The sequence below is a fragment of the Arvicanthis niloticus genome, chromosome 3 (assembly GCF_011762505.2).
Source record: "Arvicanthis niloticus isolate mArvNil1 chromosome 3, mArvNil1.pat.X, whole genome shotgun sequence".
NCBI lineage: Eukaryota > Metazoa > Chordata > Mammalia > Rodentia > Muridae > Arvicanthis > Arvicanthis niloticus.
This window is the reverse complement of record NC_047660.1, coordinates 101,829,439-101,850,233: the sequence shown is the minus strand read 5'-3', so window position 1 is coordinate 101,850,233 and position 20,795 is coordinate 101,829,439. Positions and strand designations below refer to the sequence as shown.

The 20,795-nt window shown below is 45.4% G+C and overlaps 1 protein-coding gene across 13 annotated transcripts in view; it reads right to left on the bottom strand.

Moving 5' to 3' along the window:
• Thrb (thyroid hormone receptor beta) overlaps positions 1-20,795 on the bottom strand; it is a 327,549-nt gene that overhangs the window by 6,604 nt on the left and 300,150 nt on the right. For all 13 annotated transcript variants that reach the window (XM_076931599.1, XM_076931596.1, XM_076931598.1 and 10 more), the window contains 4 exons: positions 20,433-20,580; positions 17,120-17,325; positions 4,467-4,613; positions 965-1,223 (listed from right to left, as the gene is read on the bottom strand). In XM_076931599.1, coding sequence (XP_076787714.1) covers positions 965-1,223; positions 4,467-4,613; positions 17,120-17,325; positions 20,433-20,580 — 760 coding nt within the window. The remainder of the gene's footprint in view (positions 1-964; positions 1,224-4,466; positions 4,614-17,119; positions 17,326-20,432; positions 20,581-20,795) is intronic.

Sequence of the window (20,795 nt, the reverse complement as noted above, 5' to 3'; positions counted from 1 at the left end):
TGTTGGTTAAAAAGATGGCAGCAGGTTAAAGACAGCATCATGGCCTCCCTGGTAGGGTGCCGGGCGAGGTCACCTTTAAATGTGCTGGAGCTGGGGCTAGTCGGTCAATAGAATGTGGCTGAGTGATACTGTGGGACTTAAGTCTGGTCAGCTTTTGTTTTCACACGCTTGAAGCCCTCCCTCTTGGGACCCAGCAGCCATGTAAGGGTCTGAGTAGTCTTTCAGAGGAAAGGCTGCTGGGAGCAACCTGTGCAGCCATGTTCAGCTCCAGCTCCGGCTATCTATCTCTGATGTCTTAAGCACTCAGTTTTGGTGTGCTGTTCAGTATAAGGAAACTTGAGCCATGGCATCCATAGGATAGCGGTGTCTCTCACTTCTATACCTAGCGTCTGCAAAGGCTGAAGCAAGCAGTGGTAGATGAACTGTGTGCAAATGGGGATTATTTCACAGGGATTTAGTTGCCCCTGTCCCCCTTTCCCTATCCAAATTGGGCAAGACTTAGTTACCTTAGCCAATCTTCACAGTAATACACTGAGGTAAATATTCTAATTTCAATTTTATTTGGAGATACGCCAAATTCAGGCAACTGGATGGTAACATGCTAGTTGGGACAATGTGAGTGAGGCTGGGACTTGTAGCTAGCTGGCTCTGTCAGAACCCAAGGCCAAGGGAACACATACTTCTGAAATGCCACAGCTATAACTGTTTCCACAAACAATCTCAAAGCGCATCTGAGTTAGAGGCCAGTGTGGTCTATGCAGTGAGTTCCAAGCCAGCCAGAGCTATAAAGCGTCAGACCCTAGATATCCCTCATTCAGCTCTCTGTCAATTGACGCCTCTAGTTTCTTGATGCAGGAGAGCCAGATAAGACAGACAACCAATTAAGTGACGTGAATTAGCACCAGACTCCCACCCCCATCCCATGAAGCTCTTCTCACACCCTTGAGAATCTTAGCACACTCACCTGAAGACATCAGCAGGACGGCCTGAAGCAGGGCAACTTCCGTGTCATCCAAGTTGAAAGATGACAGAGACATGCCCAGGTCAAAGATGGCATCTGACACCACCCCAAGACCCCCATTTTTCAGCTGGCCTCGTGTCACTGCCATTTCCCCATTCAAGGTTAGAGTCTCGCTGTCTGGGTCATAGCGCACAGCAGCTCGGAGGGACATGATCTCCATGCAGCAGCCTTTGAGGAGGATGATCTGGTCTTCACAGGGCAGCTGAAAAGAAGCAGGCGCATCAGCACAAAGCAGAGGCTGAGTGCCAGCTAGGGTGTTGGAAAAACAACCACAGAGCCTCGGTGGCCAATCTCGATCTGCCTCCCCCACTCTGTCATTCTCTACCTGGACGGACACTTACAGCCATGTTTGTTTTGAGACAGTCTCCTCTGTAGTTCTGGCTGGCTTGGAATTCACTATGCAGACTAAGCTGGCTTTAAAGTCGTGGTAATCCTCCTGCCTCTGCCTCCCAAATGCAGGGGCTACAGGTATGTAATAACATGATCAGACTACAACTACTTTTAAAAAAAAATGTGTATGAGTGTTTGGACTGCACATGTGTCTACGCACCAAAAGAGGTCATTGGATCCTTTGAACTAGAGGTATGGATGGTTGTGAGCTGCCATGTTGGTGCTAGGTTCTCTGGCAGAGCAGCCAGTGCTCTTAACTGCTGAGCCATCTCTCCAGCCCCCTCAACCACTGTTTTTAAATCTCCAGGCTGGATAATCTCAGTAGTTTACATTTCTTTTTGCATAGTTCTTCTACTGGTGTTATAGGCATGCAGACGCCTCCATCAGCCAACCCTTCTTTTGGGAGTTTGTACAGTAGTTTTATTCATAAGTGCTGCTGAGCAGAATTCTCTCTCTCTCTCTCTCTCTCTCTCTCTCTCTCTCTCTCTCTCTCTCTCTCTCTCTCTCCCTGTGTGTGTGTGTGTGTGTGTGTGTGTGTGTGTGTGTGTGTGTGTGTAGCTCTTCTACTCAGCTGGCAACTGAGCTTTTCTGGAAGTACAACACTAGAAGGTTGCATCCAGATGCAAGTGACTAAGTCAAGACAAGCTTTGCTCATGGTCAACCAGCAAATCCAGGGCAGAGGTGAAGCCAGAACCCAGTGTCCTGCCTTCCAGGTTTCTATTTTTTGGTGACCCAGATACCAGAGTCAATGGACATGCTAGATCTTTCTGCTCAGATTTCAGGGTCATTTTAAGCTTATTTGGTCACCATGTTATTTGGGTTTTATGGCAATGGGCTGATAAAACTTTACAACAGAATCCCATGTGGCAAAATAGTAAAAATAGAAAATTATTTTCTGGGGTTGGAGAGAAAGTTCAAGAATTCAACATTGATGTCATTTGAAAGGGTCCGGATAACTATTACATCTTGTGTTTCTTGTTAAGATTTACACGGTCATCTCAGTTAAACTTCACAGTTAATACAGTAAGGTAAACATTTGAATTCCAGTTTCATCCACACATATGAAAAACACACTCAGAGTGTAATGTGCTAGTGTGCATGGCGTGGGGATATTGTGTAGATGACGCTGGGATTTGAAACTAGCTCTATCACAATTCAAGGCCAACACACCTTCCCAATAGGTAAACTATGGGAAATTTCCATGAATAAAGACTATGTAAATTGTACATAGTATCTGTCTTCCTGGGAACTCCTGACTAGTCCAGTTAAGGTTATTTTATGCAACTAAAAGCAATCGTGCTGGAAGAAACTGAGTAATCTACTTCTGTTCAGTAGTCAGCCTACTCAAAGTTCAATTTAAACTGCTTTTATTTCTCTATGAGAAACAGGATTCTGTTAGACTACGGACTAATGATTTGCTTTTGTCTAAGTCCTGACTTGTGCTAATTATATCCTTGGATGCCTGACTCAAGAGGGAGCTGGAAGGAGGAAGTCTGAGCCTGGTGACAGACAGCACGAGGACTGGCTGGAGAGAGCAGAACAGAACCCATTCCAGCCCCTCCAGGATTCTCTGTGGGTCTCACCCTTAGTGTCTCCCAAGTTCCCAGGTAATGCTCACACACGGCTCAGCCCACTCTTGAGAAGAACCATTCAGCAGACCTAGAAGTGTAAATCAAATAATCCCTTTCTTCCCCCACGTTTCTTTTGGCTACGTTTTTCTCAGCAACAGAAAGGAAATTAGAAAAGGTTCTATGTGTTCATCATCTAAAATGTTCATAAATATTAATTAAAAATATTAAAGGTCAGAAGGAGGCAAGTTCCTTCTCTGTCTCAGTTCCTATCCTTAGGTTACTGCCCTGTCCTTCTGGGAATGGATCTATGGATGCTCAAAAATAAGCAATAAGATCTCTCCATGCAGTATCTCATTCCCCCTCATTCCAGCTTGGCTGTCCTCACTGTAAACTCACAGCATAGATGAGCTGCAAGTGAAGGCAGCAGATGCTCACCTAGACAAGAAGACTTGGTTCTCTCAGCTGAGGTATAACTACACACTCAGCCAGTGCTGTCTCCACATGCTAACTCTCTGGGCTTCCTTGAAGGTGTGAGAGCAATGGTCTGGCACCTGATGGAATTTTGCAAAGGGAGATGGACGTTCCACAGAGGACACAATCAGCTCTATTTGGTGCATAAAGCCAGAGGCAAAATAGAAATGTTATAATGAAATTGAGCCTGGAGGATAGCATGGTCAGAATACGGTGCTTAAACTTGAACCTCGTTCCCAGAACCCATGGTTTTTACTTTTTAAAGCCTGGTGTGGTAGTGGTAGCACCTACTTGTAATCCTAGGACAGGGGAAGAAGAGACAAGTGAATTGCTGGAGTTGGCTGGCTGGTTAGCCTAGCCTACTTGGAATGTTCCAGAATGACAAAGAGAAGAAATAACAGCATCGGTAGCTAACATGTGCGCAGTGCTTGTCACTCAGGCAGGGCAGAAGGACAACATTCTATATGTTTGCTCCTATCTAAACATGTCAGCTGCTCTAAGAGACACCAGTGTAAATCTCAAAGATGACATGATTCAGGTCAGAAGACACCAACACACCTGACCAGGATTCCTGTCCATCCACTGTAGTGGCTCTGCTCGCCCTGCTGTAGGACAGGGCTGGGAAAGTGAGGCAGGAAGTGAGGTGGACAACGTGCTAAGTGAGAGAGGAAGTGTTTCTGAGGGGAAGCAGGGGCTCTGGTGGGTGAGCTTTCCAGGCCCCAGAGAGGGCAAGAGATCGAGCTCCCAGGAAAGAAGAAATCCCCACAGAGACGGTGAGAGTCTTGCTGCGAGGGGCCATTTGGCTTCAATTTTTCTGCACTAAGAATTGATCACATAGCCGTCTCTCTGGGATATTCTGTAGATGGGCTATAGATGTAGGTTCAAACTGCAGCAATCTACTTGATAAGCAAATTTTGTCTCTGACCTAACAATTACTGTTAAATAATACCCTGCACTCTTGGAAACGGAGCTATAATTAAAAAGTGACCCAGACAGAAGAGCCATGTCCTCACCTCACAAAACATGGGCAACTTTTTGGCAAAATCCACCACTCTGGTGATTGCTGGTGTGATGATTTTTGTAAAATGGCTGAAGGCTTCCAGGTCAACTTTGCCACCTTCTGGGGCGTTCACAATGGGTGCTTGTCCAATGTCTTCTGGCTGAGGAGGAGAAGTGAGAACAATTTCAGCAAAGCTGAAAAAAACCTCGGTTTACAACAGCCCTCATATGGCAGAGAGACAGGGCTGCCACTTCTGGTTGCCCTTGTGTGTTGACAAAGTGGATAACTTTCACATCATTTATGTCTTTGAACAAATGTGTATGCTTTGGCCATTGCTTTAATAGCCACCCCCCCCCCCCCACACACACATACCAGGGAATAATGCTCACAGGATTGTTGATGGAAAGAAGTATGAAAGAGGGAGAGGGAGGGGGAGGGGGAGGGGGAGGGGAAGGGGGAGAGAGGAAGAGGGAGAGGGAAAGAGGGAGAGAGGGAGGAAGGGAGAGAGGGAGAGAGGGAGAGAGGGAGGGAGGGAAGAAGGGAGGGAGGGAGAGAGGGAGAGAGGGAGGGAGGGAGGGAGGGAGGGAGGGAGGGAGGGAAGGAGAGAGGGAGGGAGAGAAGTTGGAAGAAGAGGTGGAGGAGGAAGAAAAAGAGATAGGTATATGAGCTGTTTTGCTGGCACCTGGGTCATACTTAGGCCTGTGGTAAGAATTCTAGGTCACTGGTGGGCACATTCCGAGCACTGTGTGTTCTGGGGTGTATGTTGGGAAAGTGTGTGATGCACAAACAGTAATGGAGGCATACAGCTGGTGAGCCCTAACAAGCCCTAGGGGTTCATGTTCTTGATTCTAACTGTGGACTCCAGTTTAAGGTGTTCTCAGCTGAGCACTGAGGGTAACAATCTCTCAGCTCACTGCAGGGAACGGAGTTGCACAAACAGGACAAACCTTAGGGCAGGTGGGACATCTGTCTATCTTTTATGTCCCCAGAGTTCTTTGTTGTTTACTTGTTCAAAGACAATCCTTGACTGCACTGTGCAGAGTAGACAGTGAAATGGTTATCACTTGGGGAATGTTCTCAGGCCCTCTCTGGACCAGATTGTTCAGAATCACAGTTTCAGCCCCACCCTAGGTGACTTGCGTGTGGTAGACTTTCCACATCCACAAGCCACCTGTCCTCAGTGAGCATTCTGTCACCTCCACCAGGTTATCTTGTGCTGTTTCTGCACTTCTCATGAGGACAAGCATCTCTGCTGCCTATTTTTGTCTCTGTGATACTAACAAGCACCATGGATGCCAGCCTCCACTTCTCTATCCCATGTGGCTCATGGAAGTCCAGGCCTTTGGATAAGTCCAAAAGCAGGAAAGGGAAACACGTCTGTAACATCTGTCCACTTTCTGACACCTGGAAACAGATGGTGTCTTCAACCATCCTCCAGGAGTTGTGGATGTCACCAAAGACACCAGAGGCTCATGGCTGTGGGATGACATCTTTGTCTAATGCTCCAGTGAAGGAGACCTGATTTCTCTAAGACACCCAGCGGTGGGAGTGGGGAGTGAGAGCGGTGAACGGAGCATAATTACCCTTCCCATTTGTGGAGGAGTCACAATGACAATGTCCACTGCCCAAGGTAAGACTCCGTGGCCCTAAACTTCACTGTGTTCCAGATTTGTAGGCCTCACCCGTTGGGTCTGAATCCAGAACCAGGTGGAACTAGAGGATCTGTCGTTGTACAGAGGTTGTGGGATGTGTGTTGTTGGTAGTCTGGGGCTGCTCTGAGGGCGCCAGGCTGTCAGTGAGCAAATTCGGCTTAGAGCACTGCAGCAACCATCTTTCTCCCTACACCCTGTCAGTGGTCATGCCTCACAGGACAGCAGATAACTCTAACCCCCACATTGCCAGTGTATCAGGAGCCAGGTGCAGCCAGGCCCTGCAAGCCTTGGGGAGAATTTCTAGAATGTATGTGTTCACAGCAAATGTGGGCAGTGCTGACCTCTTTGAAATTACCCATAGGTCCACTGGTTTTGTTGTTTTTTCTTGTTTTGGTGGTAGTGAGTGGATGGATCTGGGTTCTGCCATGTTTTCATGGTGAATGAGGTATTTGAGGTAACCAATGACATGGCCTTTCTGGACACAGATGGGACAGATAGAATGATGATGAATACGATTCCTGTCCCACTTTCAGTCATTGCCTGAGCTAAGATAAAATGAATGTCAGGGACCACTGTTCCCTGCATCCGGAGAATATCCTTGCTGGCTTGGACATTTTCTTCTTCCCCTGAACAGGAGGCTGCTCTTGCCTCCTGCCTTATCCACAAGCCTGTCAGGAAGGAAGGGTCAGCTGCTAGGTGAGCACGGCCACATATTAACAAGGTAGGGAGTTTTGAGTTAAAACTATCGAGATATATATATATATATATATATATATATATATATATATATATATATATATATTTATGTAAGAATATCTCAGAAATAATATGGTTTTGTGTATGTATGTGTTCATGTGTGTGTACATATGCATTGGTATATGTCATGTGCATCTGTGTGCATGTAGGTTGATGTCAGGAGTCTTCTTCAGTTTCTTTCTAGATGCTGTTGCTCATCATAATGATGAATTTTAATTTATTCTAAAAATGTGTTTATTTTTATTTTATGTTTATGGATATTTTGCCTACATGTATAAATTACGTGTGTGTGTGTGTGTGTGTGTGTATGATGTATGTGTCTGGTGCCTGTGGAGGCCAGAATAAGGTTACTAGATCCCTTGGGACTGGAGTTACAGATGGTTTTGAGACACCGCATGGGTGCTGGGAATTGAGCCTACACCCCTGGAAGAGCTGCCAGTGTTCTTAACTGCTGAACCATCTCTCTATTCCCAGATTATGTTTTCAGACAAGGTCTCTCACTGAATTCAGAGCTCACTGATTCAGTTTAGACTGCCTGTCCAGGGAGCTGCGGGGATCTGCCTATCTCTGCCTTTCTAGTGCTGCGATTTCAGGAATACACTTTGCCCATGCATTTTTATGAGTGTGTTTGCATGGCAAGCACTTTACCAACTGAACAGCTCCCCAGCACCCAAACATTCAAACATCCACTGGGCATGTCTAATCTGACTATTGAAACGGTCAGCCCAGTGTCCTGGATAATGCGCTGTCTGCGAATTTCCATTCCATCTGTGGGTAGAAAAGCAGGGGGATCACTTTCTATGATGATTTGAAACACAGAAGAAAATCATGCAAGGGAATATGGCAATGATAAAATTACAGCTTAGATGTGACTTCACAGGGTTTTCTGTTGGGAAAGAAACAGCAGAATAGGGAAAAAAAAAGCATTCTGTTGTATCATTAGGGTTTATTTCCATAGTGGGCCCCAGGTATTAGGGAAAAGAAGAAGAATCTGTGAGAAGGTGAGCTGCCTCCTGGTACAGAGAACTGAGACTGTAGAATGCAAACCCCTATGTGGCTTCCCTGTAGATTTTCACCCATAAGGTCTCACATTTCTGGATTTGTCATGAATCTGTAGCTTACTGTGGCTAGTGATCTTGGGTACCAAGGATCCTATGTCCAGTATGTAACTGTGGCTAGTGATCTTGGGTACCAAGGATCCTATGTCCAGTATGTAACTGTGACTAGTGACCTTGTGTACCAAGGATCCTATGTCCAGTATGTAACTGTGACTAGTGGCCTTGTGTACCAAGGATCCTATGTCCAGTATGTAACTGCCCTGATACCAAGCTCCAGCATCAGTGATGCCTCTGGCTTGTGTCTACCCGTGGGGTGGGCCTGCTTGGCTGCCTTAGCTTGCTCATAAGGCATTCCAAAGTAGAACTGACTTCTGTCCTCTATGCCCTAAATGGGCCACCTGGCTCAACACATCTGACCTTACCACCTTTATCCCACAGATTGCCTCTCTTTTCTACTTCACCTTGCCCTCTGGATCTTTCCTTCTTCTGAAGTTCCTACTTGATTCTGTCGTCTCTATTCCCTGTCAACTCCAACCTGAATCCTGTCTACTCGTAGACATCTTGCTAGATGACCTCACTTGAAATGACGCTGACCTCTGACCTCCTCCGCACACTCGTGGTGGCCTGTGGGTGTCACTTTTATGGCACTGAACATCTCTTACTCTTATTTTCATAGTTATTATATAGGTGCCCATTGGAGATACAGCCCTCTCAAGGGGAAGGACCAAGCCTTTGTGTTTCTGGCTGCTGTGGACCAGGCCTTTGGGTGAAGTGGAGCAGACAGCTTGCTTGACCATACATGTCCTTGCCAGCACATATCCAGTAAATACTATGGGCCAGATTCCACTCTTGATGCTGAGATTACAGCAGTGAACAATGTCTCTCACAAGAGAAACTGCCTTGTGGTGAGGGATGATGACTGTGATAGGCAAGAAATAAATTCACCAAAGAACTCTGGTTTGTGATAAGCCTGGAGATGCCATGTTGGTTCACCAAGATCAAGAGATGGTTAGACCACCAAGGTCCTGATGACAAGCAAAGTGGTCAAGGCTTTGTGCCGAAGAATGTCAAGGAGACAACTGTCCATGGAGTTGAAGTAGAAACATTCGAGGCAGAGAGAGAAGCCAGTAGTTCTATTTTGAATGTGAGATGTTCCTCATGGGCTCACATGTCCCACACTTGCTGGGGTGCTGTTTGAGAAAGCTGTGTAACTTTCAGGAAGTGGAGTGTGGCCAGAGCAAGTAGGTCACTGTGGCAGGTAACCTACCAGGTTTATAGTCAAGCCCCCACTTCCTGTCTCTCTTCAACTTCCTGAGTGCTGATGCAAGGTGACCAGTTGCCTCCTGCTCCTATTGTGCCTTCTTGGCCATTGTGATGGCTAGTTATTACATCAACTTGACAGAAGCCGGGAAAGGAGGAAACCTCAACTAGGGACATGCCTCTGTAAAATCTGGTAAGGCACTTTTCTTAATGATTGATGGGGACAGATCCAACTCATTGTATGTGTCCGTCCTTGGGCTGGTGGTCCTAGGTTCTGTAAGAAAGTAAACTGAGCAGGTCATAGGGAGCAAGCCAGTAAGCAGCATCCCCCCATGGCCTCTGCATCAGCTCCTCTAGGTTCCTGCTCTGCATGAGTTCCTTTCCTAACTCCCTCAGGGATGGACTGTTACCTGGAAGTATAAGATGAAAATAAACCCTTTCCTCCCCAAGTTGCTTTAGTCATGGTGTTTCACTGCAACAGTAACCCTAACTAGAATGGTGGTGAGGGACTATTCTTCTCAAACTGTAATCCAGAATAAACCTTTTCTCCTTGAAACTGTCCTTGTCAAGGATTTGGTCAAAATATCCAGAAGAGTAAGTAACACATCAGTGCAAAGTTCTGAGAACAGAAAAGAGACCTAGGTGGGTGGAGCCTGGTAGAGAAGCATCGTGTTCGGGCCCCATGGATCAAAGGAGGACAGAAACATCTTCTAAATACAAAACAGTGGTAAAACAGCCAGAAGTGGAGAACCTATGAAGATGTACAAGGTGTCGGTTCAGGAACCCCAGACGCCCTGGCTGCTCTGGGCAGTAGGGACAGAGAGGGACAGAAGTGGCCTTCAGGTGTGTGTGCTGGTATACATCAGTCTCCATTCAGCACTGGGGAGGCTGCAGTTACATAGACCTCTGGCAGCTGCCTCTCTGGGTTGAGGTTTCCTTAGCATTGTTTGAGGTAAGTAAGGAATGCAGCCAGTTGGCCTTGTTACAAATGGCTGGCTGAAAGCCAAGGACATCTTGGCTTGGCCTGGCAGTTTGTTGGCACTGGCAGAGTGGAATTCGGCCAGGTGGATGAGCTCTTCTCTCTGTTTGTTCAGCACATTGTCTTCTCATGCCATTGTAAAGCAATGCAGAAGGACTCTGACACTCTCAACATCCTGGTGCCTTGGACTTGACTCCATGTTTACTCGTTTTGGGATGAATGGGGTGAGATGTGAGAGTCATGTGGTGTAGGGAAGATGCCTGGAACATGACATGAGATGTCAGGCACCTCTGTGTCCATTACAGTGATTAGTTTTGCCCCACCTGAGGTGGTCACAGGGCAAATGACCAGAGAGGGAATGAAATAACTCACTCAAGCTTATACAATGAGGAAGGATTAGAGGCAGGCAGTCTGGCTCCAGTGTCTGCTCCTGAAGCTAGACTCTTCTGCTTGTTTCTGAAGTGGTGATAATTTGGGGCCATAGACTGTGCCCTGACCTGACCTCACCTCACAGACCACACGTGGACCTATCTGACCCTTTTCAGTCTCTGCCCTGTCTGACACTGTTCCAGTTGAGAATGTGGTCATCAGGCAGTGGCTCGTCTGGGGGAGAAATAGGGCAGGTGTGCCCTAACTTGAAAGGTCACATTTCATTCTTGTACAGAAAGTCTGCCAGCTGCACCTCTGTAGTGAACCAGGGAGGAGAAGAGTTGCACCATGTCCCCAGATGGCAATGATAATGTACACAGTTCACTGTAGTGGGGTGGGTTTTTGTGCCGTCTTCCTGCCATGGAAAGGGTAGACATGAGCCTCCCTCTTCAACCCACATCTGCTTTCATAACAGCGTCTTCAGGGTTGAAAACATTCCTGTTACCTCAGAGACTGAAGTAGATTGAGGAAAATCATGGGAAGAACATGATTTAAATGCTTTGAACGAGACTTGACAGCACGGCTTTACCTTCATTATGAAGCATCATGGATTCTACAAACGTTCCTTGCTAAACACTCTCATTTTCCTCAGAAGGAAGTACAAGTCTGAAAAGCAGATCAAACCACCATCTCTTTCTCTGATTTGGCCAGATCCTGATCTTAGGGGATAAATATGAAGTAGCTCCTTTTGGGGGATCAGACAGTCCTAATAAATGAATAGGTGTGGCTTCTGTGACAGCATGAGTCTTATCCCTTATGGCTACTTCACTATTAAGGTCACAAGCCTCGCCACATCCTTTTCCAGAAACAAGGTGGGACATTAGCACATAAAAATTGACGAATTAGTATGCACTATTCTAAGTACACAGAGGAGACATCAGCCATGTAGGAAACATAAACCCTAAAAAGTCCCTTTGACCATGGAAGACTTTTGGTCCATGGATACTGTTGTAGTTTGCTTTCTGTTGCTGTGATGAAATTCTCCTACCAAAAGCAACTGGGGAGGAAGGGTTTATTTGGCTCACACCTCCCTTGTCATAGCCTCTTATTAAAAAGTGCCAAAGCAAGGACTCAAGCAAAGCTTTCTCATACAGCTCCACCCACAGTGGACAGTCCCCTTTTACATCAATCAACAAGCAAGACAACTTTTACAGATATGCCCACAAGTGAATCTGATCTAGGTAATTCCTCAATTGAAGCTTCTCCTCTAGGGTATTCAATAGGCTAACTGGACAGAACTATTAGCTATGGTCTTTTTTTTATTTTTAAGATTTATTTATTTTATATATGTGAGTACACTGTTGCAGTCTTCAGACACACCAGGAGAGGGCATTAGATCACATTATAGATGGTTGTGAACCACCATGTGGATGCTGGGAATTGAACTCAGGACCTCTGGAAGAGCAGCAAGTGTTCTTAACCACTGAGCCATCTCTCCAGCCCCTTGAATTTGTTTTCTTCTGCTAAAATCCTCTTTTTAAGGGAGTCACAGTATAGCTATATTCAAGGAGAGGGAAGAAAGTTCTCTCTTTGACTATATATATTGAGAAGACAGGGCCTGTGTATATTGAGGGGTATTGTATAGTGGCAGTCATTCCAAGATATGCTTTTGAGAGTTTCACCCACATGCACTCACTGGAGGGCTAGTGCTTAGTGGACCCGGGTTGCCTTAGCCCTGTGATGGCACAGGGGTGATACAGGCACAGAGGCTGTATGGAAGAGTCAGATGGGATATAGAACGAGTCTGATTAATCTAGAAACCTTAGAATAATTGGCACGGAGAAGTCATTATTTTGTATTTGGTTCATGAGGGACACTTTCTTGAACAAATCAGGGATCTATAAAAGGTGCATGTCACATGCCATGTTGTCCTGTACAGCTGGGTATAATAGCTGCTTTCATCAGCTTCCTGAAGAAAGCCAGTGCAGAGATCACCTTATTGCTCTGACCAGAGTCTAACAGCAGGCCACTCTGCCACGCCTTTCTGCTTTGGATGATCAAATTCATGAAGACTATCAGGAGCCTTGAAGGTGAGACCTTGAGGCTGGTTCTTATGCCTTCATATCTTCATATTTTGCTCTTTTCTGTTTTCAAGACCCTTAGTTAGAGGGATGAAATCTTTTCCCAGCCTCCACTCACAAACACTGTCCCTTCATACTGTTCACAACCTTCCCTGTATTCAGCACTGACCATACTGACCATGTTTGATAGCCCTTACTGTTTGCCCTTGTTATATAAGGAATGACTTAGTTTATGATTCCTATAGCATCTGATCGTTAATAACCCCCCTCGTGCATGTGTGCATGTGTGTGTATATGTGTGTGTAGTGTGTGTGCATGCATGAGCACACTAGCATATGTAAGTGGTGAACCCCAGAGACCAATGTGGGTGTTATTTCTTAGTTGTCCATATTATTTTTAAAGACATATCTCTCACTGACCTAGAGCTCACTAATTATGTTAGATTGGCTGGCCATCTGGGCTCTGTTTGCATTTCTCCAGTGTTGGGATTATATGTTGGATGTGTCACTATGCCTGGCTTTATCTTATTTATTTCTTTTTTTACAGGAGTGCTGCGGACTAAAGTCTGGCTGTCATGTCTATGCAGCAAACATTTTAGTGACTGAGCTAAATACCTCTACAGTTCCGATGGATGCTCCTCAGATTAAAAAAAAAAATAGATCTTGTGCTGGAGAGATTGCTTAGGTTAAGAGTGCATACTGCTCTTGTAAAGGACCCAAGTTCACTTCCCAGCATGCATACTAGGGGCCTCATAACGACCTGTAACTCTAGCTCCAGTAGGATATGAAACCTCTGGTCTCTGGAGGCATCTGCACTCACATACACATAACTCCACACAGACCCATATGCACCATACATCCCCCTACAGAGACACATGAATACACATACACTTAACTTAAAAAAGTCTGATTCCTCTGATCTCTTGGGCATCTGCTCACACAAACACATATCCCCACACAGACATGCATGCATGCATATACATACACATATCTTCATATGGACACACATACATACATATACACATATCCCCACAAAGACACAGAAACACATACATATCCCCACACAGAAATCACCCCCACACATATCCCTATACAGACATATACACTTACACATATCCCCACATAGACACAATGCATACATATACATATATCTCCACACAGACATATATTCACACACACACACACACACACATCCCATACAGACATACACATACCCACATACAAATATACATCTCTACACACACACACACACACACACACACACACACACACGTCACCACACAAACACACATGGATACACATATCTTTACACAGACACACATGCATACACATACATTAATATATTCCCGCACAGGCATTCATGCATATACATACACTAATATACATGCACGTCAGGAGTCATGCAGGAAAGCTTATAGCAAGTGAGTTTTCTAGAGATGCCCCATCATTTTGCATGGCTGCAATGGGTATACTCTGGAGAGGCATGGACCCCAGAGGCTTCTTCCCAGGATTGTTTCTTGCTGCTGATCAGCCTGCTACTGCTGTATCCCTCTTATAGCTGACATAGCCTACTGCTTTCTAAGTTTTAATCCACTCTGTTGGGAAAATTTCCTGAAGATCAATATGATGATGTACTTTCATGTATTAATGCTATTTATATGAATTAATGACTTTATAGAATTCCTGATTTGATTCACATAATTTTAGAAAGTTAGAATAACTAATAAAAAGTTTAAGGAGATGGTTTTAGTTGTTTTAACAGAAAGATGTAATAAAGTTAGAATCAAGAATAGAATGTGCCCCCTTCTCTTAGAATAGTAAGTAAAGGCTTCATGAGAAGGAATGAAGTGAGATTGCATGCACTACAAGCACATAAATTGCACTAGAAAGAAAAATATGTTTGAGACAGATTAATGATGAAGGAAAAACATTCATTCTAGGTCAGATGCAAGGATGAGTCGACAGGTGTGCTTTGTGATAAAGCTAGGCCATGTGAAACTGTTGCTTTGAACTTATAATGAGCTTATAGAATGAAACACTGCTTTGAACTTACTATCAACACCATTCTGTTAACCTTTTATCTGTGAGGTAATTTTATAAAGAACTTTTGTCTAAGAAGGTATAAAAAAGCTGAGAGAAAAAATAAAGTGTGGCTGTTGGGGCTTTGTTTCATCCACCCAATGTGTATATGTACATATGTAATGTACATATGTATATGTGTCTGTCTGTACAATATGTATATATGTCTGTGTATATGTATGTGCATATATACATATGTAGATATATATGTATGTATGTAAGTATGCATGTACACTTGTGAAATTGATGAAACAGGTGGTCAAGCCTGGCTGAGCGTGTGTGTGTGTGTGTGTGTGTGTGTGTGTGTGTGTGTATGGCTTTTTATCTTTTTCTTTCTCACAGGCCTCCTTTTTTTTTAACCTTTTTTTTTTTCAGAGCTGAGGACCGAACCCAGGGCCTTGTGTTTGCTAGGCAAGCGCTCTGCCACTGAGCTAAATCCCCAATCCTCTCACAGGCCTCTTAAGAGTTAAAAGAGTTCAGAGTTTCTTGCCCAGTTACTGATAGTGCTGGCCCCAGATAATTAAGTTTTACTCCCATCACCCTGTAAATCACCTGCTGCTATCAACAGAGCTCCCGCCCCCACATTGGCCACTATGAGCAATGACCCCAGTCACTGAAACCACACCTCAGTTTAGCAGCCTGGATGTCAAGCTGGCTTTCAACACATGAGCATACACATTTATCCTCACACAGACATATACAAATATACATAACTTAAAAGACTAAGTCCTTAGACTCTAAAACATACTTTAGTGATGACAGAAACCTGCTTAGTTAGATTCATCTCTTCCTAGGGAGAAAAAAACATACAATTCTCCACAAGTCCAGAATGGGTCCTGACTCCTCCATCTGACTCAGAATTCAGCTTGATTTCCACTTCTGTTGACTATTTAATGTCAGAGTGCAGCCCCAGGCCTGGCAGTGGCCCACACATCTAAGGAAAGGGTACACTTAGGTAGACTTAGGCCTGTGAGTATGCTGGACTCTGTACTGATACGGTCCACATATATTGGGTTGGGATTGGCCTGTTGATCTAGAATTGGTGCAATTTAATTTCCGGACAGACACGTCAGGGTGAAGCAGTGGGACGCCGCCCTCCCAAGGCCTTTCTTAGTTCGGATGGTAGTGAGGCTACATGGATGGTGGGCAGAACGAGCCGGGCAGACTCGGCACTGCCTACACCTGCCCCTTCATGTTTTACCACAATCTAGCTCTGGGAGCCCCACGAGTTTCACACATCTGTCTCTCCTGTAAATGGAGGTATTCTTTGTTTCTACCTATAGGGGTGGTCTAGGGTCTGAAGATTAGGGAGCCAAGCGCTTAGACTCCAACTTGGCACATCATAAGCATGCCAGTGTTTGGTGACAGTGAGAGGATTTGGTATAGGACAGGCAGATTATTCATAGCCCTTTCTTTCCAAAGTTTCCTTTTACGATTGTGCTAGGGGCTGTCCTAGCATCGCATGCAGGCCGGGCAAATGCTCTACCACTGAGCTCTTCCTGTGGTTTAACTTTTGAGGTAAGATCTTGTTAAGTGTCCTAGGCTGGACTGGTAACTCAAGCAGGCCTTGAACTTGCAACCTTCCCACCTTGGGTTTCTGAGTAGCTATGACTGCAAGCCTATCACTGCATTATAATGTCGCTGTTGTGGTGCACAGGTAATTTCACTGCCATACCTCCTTGTTTAGAGAAAGCAACTGTGACATATAGACAGATCCACAGGCCAGCAAAGTGCTCACAAAAGCCTTCATGTCATACACTCTGAGGTGGCTAGACTCTGGCTGGAGCAGGAATGAGGTGGGTGGGGAGACTTGGAACCAGAGGATCTGTTGTTTTGGGGCCTGGCTTAGTCACTTACTGCCATACCACCTGGGGAAACTCCAGAAACTTCAGAGCACCAGGCAGTCTAGATGAGAACTGCACGGGAAGGGCTTTCACTCTAAAATCCACTAAGTGCACACAGATCCAAAAAGGTCTGCCTTGTCTCTATGCTTTCCCCATCGCTATGCCCTTGTTCTCTGGCTTCTGAACTCAAGCTTTTATTCCGAGACACAAGTTTTGACTTTGGCAGATAAAAACTTAACATGTAGGGGACATGTGGACAAGTCCAGATGGCTGAGTATGAACACTGGAAGTCTGAAGGCAGGTGGGGGGGAGAAGGGTAAGCCAGCAGGTAGCAGACATTCCTGAAGAGGGGCTCCAGCTCTGGCCTCACCCTGAGGTTGGAGGCCTGGGAAACTGCTCTGGGTTCCAGTGGATGACCATTGCTCCTGTAGCCTCTGTAACCCCGCTGGCATGACTGCAGTTCCAGCCACTCTGAGCTGCAGCTTCCCATCACGAAAATGGGACACTCATGTCAGAAGGGTCCAGAGGACTCTAAACTTCGGCTGAAAGTGAAGGATACATAGATAGTGAGCTTGGTCAGAAACCTTACCAGAAATTTCCGCTTCTGCTTCCAGTGGCTGCCCTGGGCATTGGTGGCCACATGGGCCTCGGTGACTGTCTTGATGAGTTCCCATTCCTCATCCGTGGGCTCTGGCTTGTGCCCAATTGATTTCTGTAGCTCTTCCCGCCGCCTCTTCTCCCGGTTCTCCTCTATCAGCTTCCGCTTGGCTAGCCTCTTGCTGTCGTCCAGCACCACTGCAAGGTAGAAAGGTGAGAGGGACCCATGACTAATCCAGAGCTTGGAGCCCATTACAAGCCCAGTGTCCAGGCCAAGTCTCCAAAACAGAGCTTCAAAGAGACATGGGCACCAGGAACACAGCTCTACAGAAGGCAGAGGCTAAAATCAGATTAAAGCAGAGAGACACACTAGCTGGGAAATGAGTTGGGCAGTCCATCTGCATTCACCCCGCAGCCTCCTGTGCTTCCTGTTAAGGAAGTCTTCTGGGGTAGTGAGAAATGCTTCTTCCCAGCTCCCTAAGGGCAGACTGTGATGTGGCTTTGACTCTTGAGCCTTGTGCCTCATCTATCCTCCATGGTAGATAAAGAGCCTTGGACTAAAAAGACTTGGGTTTGAGTCCTGATGCCACCACCTTCTAGCTGTGTGATTGCTAAGCAAGTTTGTTAGTTTCTCTGAGCTTTCAAGTCTCCTGTTACCGAGACGGGATCAGTAATGTACACGTACAAGGTATTCACTCTGGCAGTGTGAATATGCTAAGTGTTCAGTAAATGTAGTCATTTTTACCGTTTGTGCAAAAAGGAACAAGAAAACTATCTTTCGGTAGTTAGTTCCCAAGTGAGACTATTTCACTAGACTTGTAGTAAGTTTGAAAGACTCAGGTTTTGTTTTATTTTACTATTATTATTGTTGTTGTTGTTGTTGTTGGTGTGTGTGTGTGTGTGTGTGTGTGTGTGTGTGTATGTGTGTAGGTGCACATATACATCTGTGAAGGTCAGAGGCTAATTCTGTGAAGTTGGTACTACCTTTGACCATGTAGGCTCTGAGCATCAGCAAGTTTGTGTAGTAAGTCCCTTTACCTGCCATGCCATCTTTCCTTCTTGTGGGTACATTTGTGTATATGTGTGTATGTGTGTGTATGTGTGTGTGGGGGGGTGGTTAGTGAACCTCTGTGTACACACACAGAAGCCAGAGAAGTATTCCAGGAGTTTCCCTTAATCTACCCTTACATTTTTGAAACAGGGTTTGTCATTGAATCTGAAGCTTGTGGTTGAGTCTAAGTTCCTGGCTAGTGAGTCCACAGAATGGACTCTGAGGTTTCAGGCACATGTGGTCATAGCAGCTTTTATGTGTGTGCTGGAGGGTAGGACTCAGGCCTCCTTGCTTTCTTGGCAAGCATTGTTACCCTGAGCATGGCTCAGGCTTCAGATGACTGCAGACAGGATCTAAGTCCATTCTCCTCTTGTCACAGATGAGGGATCAGTGGCTGTGACTTGCCTAAGGTCAGATCGAGCTCATGGCAGAGACAGGGGAAGACCCAGGACTCCTGCCTTCAATTCCTACAACTTTCTGTCCTTGTGCCATGTCAAGGGCAGGCATTGCAGGAGGAGAAGCAAGGTGCCCAGTTAGTTCACAAGCCCTCCAAGAGTGTCTCCTCATGAGTCACCAGCGTCACATGAGTGTCTTCCAATGTGGGAAATGTGAAGGAGCCTTGTGAGGTAATTTTGGTTTAGCTCCTAAAGGCTCACAAAACCAAAGCCCCGTGGCCTCAAGGCTTCCAGTATGCCACACTATTGCAACTGTATAGACTGAATCCTGGGCCTGGCGCTATAAGGTGGGTGGAGGTTTCTCAGGCAGGAATCTGAAGTTTAACTCTAGGGGTCACATATCTAGTCAGTGGTAGGCCTGGCACTGGCATGGAGGTTTGCCTTTTTTTTTCCTTCTTGTTATTTACTTATTTGTTGAATTGTGTGTGTGTGTGTGTGTGTGTGTGTGTGTGTGTGTGTGTGTGTGTGTGTCATGTGCACACCCTCAGCCCCGTGAGAGGACACCTGTGGGAGTGAGTTCTTTTCTTCCATCATGTGGGTCTCAGGGACTGGGTTTATAGGCCTGATGATGGCCTGGCTATTGAGCAGAGGTTTTTCTGTTGAGTAACCTGGAGCTTTTGAAATGCTTCACCAGCAGATAACAGAGCTCAACATTTGTATCCACAGTTTAGATGGACTTGGAGCATCTTAAACTCCATAACTGCTCACACCCTAAACTTAGTGAAATAATGAGATGGCTGTCTATGCAGCAGCGGTTTGGAATAGTGACATCTAAGTATTTGGTTTTGAGCTAAGCATAATCACATTCACACCATGGTCAGAAAAGGGTCCAAAGCGTTTGGTGATAGAGATGCCCTGCCTGAGGCGTGGATGGAGAGCACTTCCAGCCTGACACCCTAACAGAGCTCAGAAGACTCTCCACAGCATTTTCTTCTATGAGGAGATCATAGATTTTCTTTTTTCTCTCAGACAGAACACTATTTATGGTGCCAATACAAACTCGTATTATTTCTTCCTATATCAGGAACATTCTCATTACCTTTTCTTTCTCTGTTGTGTTTTTCTTTTTCCTTTTAAACTCATGATTGAAATCTCTTATGTACAATCATGATGGCTGTGGAAATCACCCTGACTGATTCCTGGCAGAGGGGAGTCTGTATATGCTGAATGATGTGGTTCTTTGTTTTATGACTAATTACAGTGACTGGTGTAAACCCTGGTCCAGGATTGGGAGGAGAGACCCCAGCGGTAATCTCATTGCCATTTGCTATGTTACTTAGAACACTGGATAGTATAGTTTCAGTTAAAAAAAAAACAACTATTTTTGGCTAAAACTACAACAAGCTATCAACAGTGGGATGACTCATGTGGGGGCATTCAACTTGCATTCTTCAAAAACTCTCAAACATGACATTTTCTGCCAGTACTCCATCTCCAAAACTGTCTACCAAATTAATTTACTTCTGCTTTTGAAAACACAAGGACTGGTCTGCAAGCCTCTCAGCATATGGAGCCTATGTGTAAGAAGTGACCATGCTACACACTTCAAACCCACACAGGGATGATCTAACTATGCCTTCTCACATCATCTGGATGCTTTGAAGGTTGAGAATTGGTAAGTCAGGAGGAAGAGAGCCAATGATTTCTACTTCCCCTATGGCAAGGCTGGATGTGGGGAGGGAGGGTGTGAGAGCCAGACTCTATCCACAAACGTTCCTGCTTTCTTTGTTCATCTTGAACCAAAACCCTCCCCCAGTCCACACTTCACAATATCAAGCAAATGAAGAACATCTACTTACAGTCTGTTGCCATGCCAACATAGATGCATTTCTTAAAGCGGCATTCCTGGCACTGGTTGCGGGTGACTTTGTCTATGATGCACTTTCCTTCATATTTACAGGAGTAAGACGGATGGAGACTTTTCTGAATGGTTCTTCTAAAGAAGCCCTAAATGAAAAAGACCCAAGATAACAGGTTCATACTTTCTGAAAGTAAGTGACTCCAGAGTTTTGTGTCTACCTAGGAATAAGAGCCATTGTTCTGGTCTTAGCCCGGGCTGGGGCCTCCTACTTTATAACCTCAAATGGAGGATGGTGGAGGTAAGTGAAGCTAAGGAGTTGAGAGAGGTTTCACAGGGCTGCAGTGTCTTCACTATCGTGTAT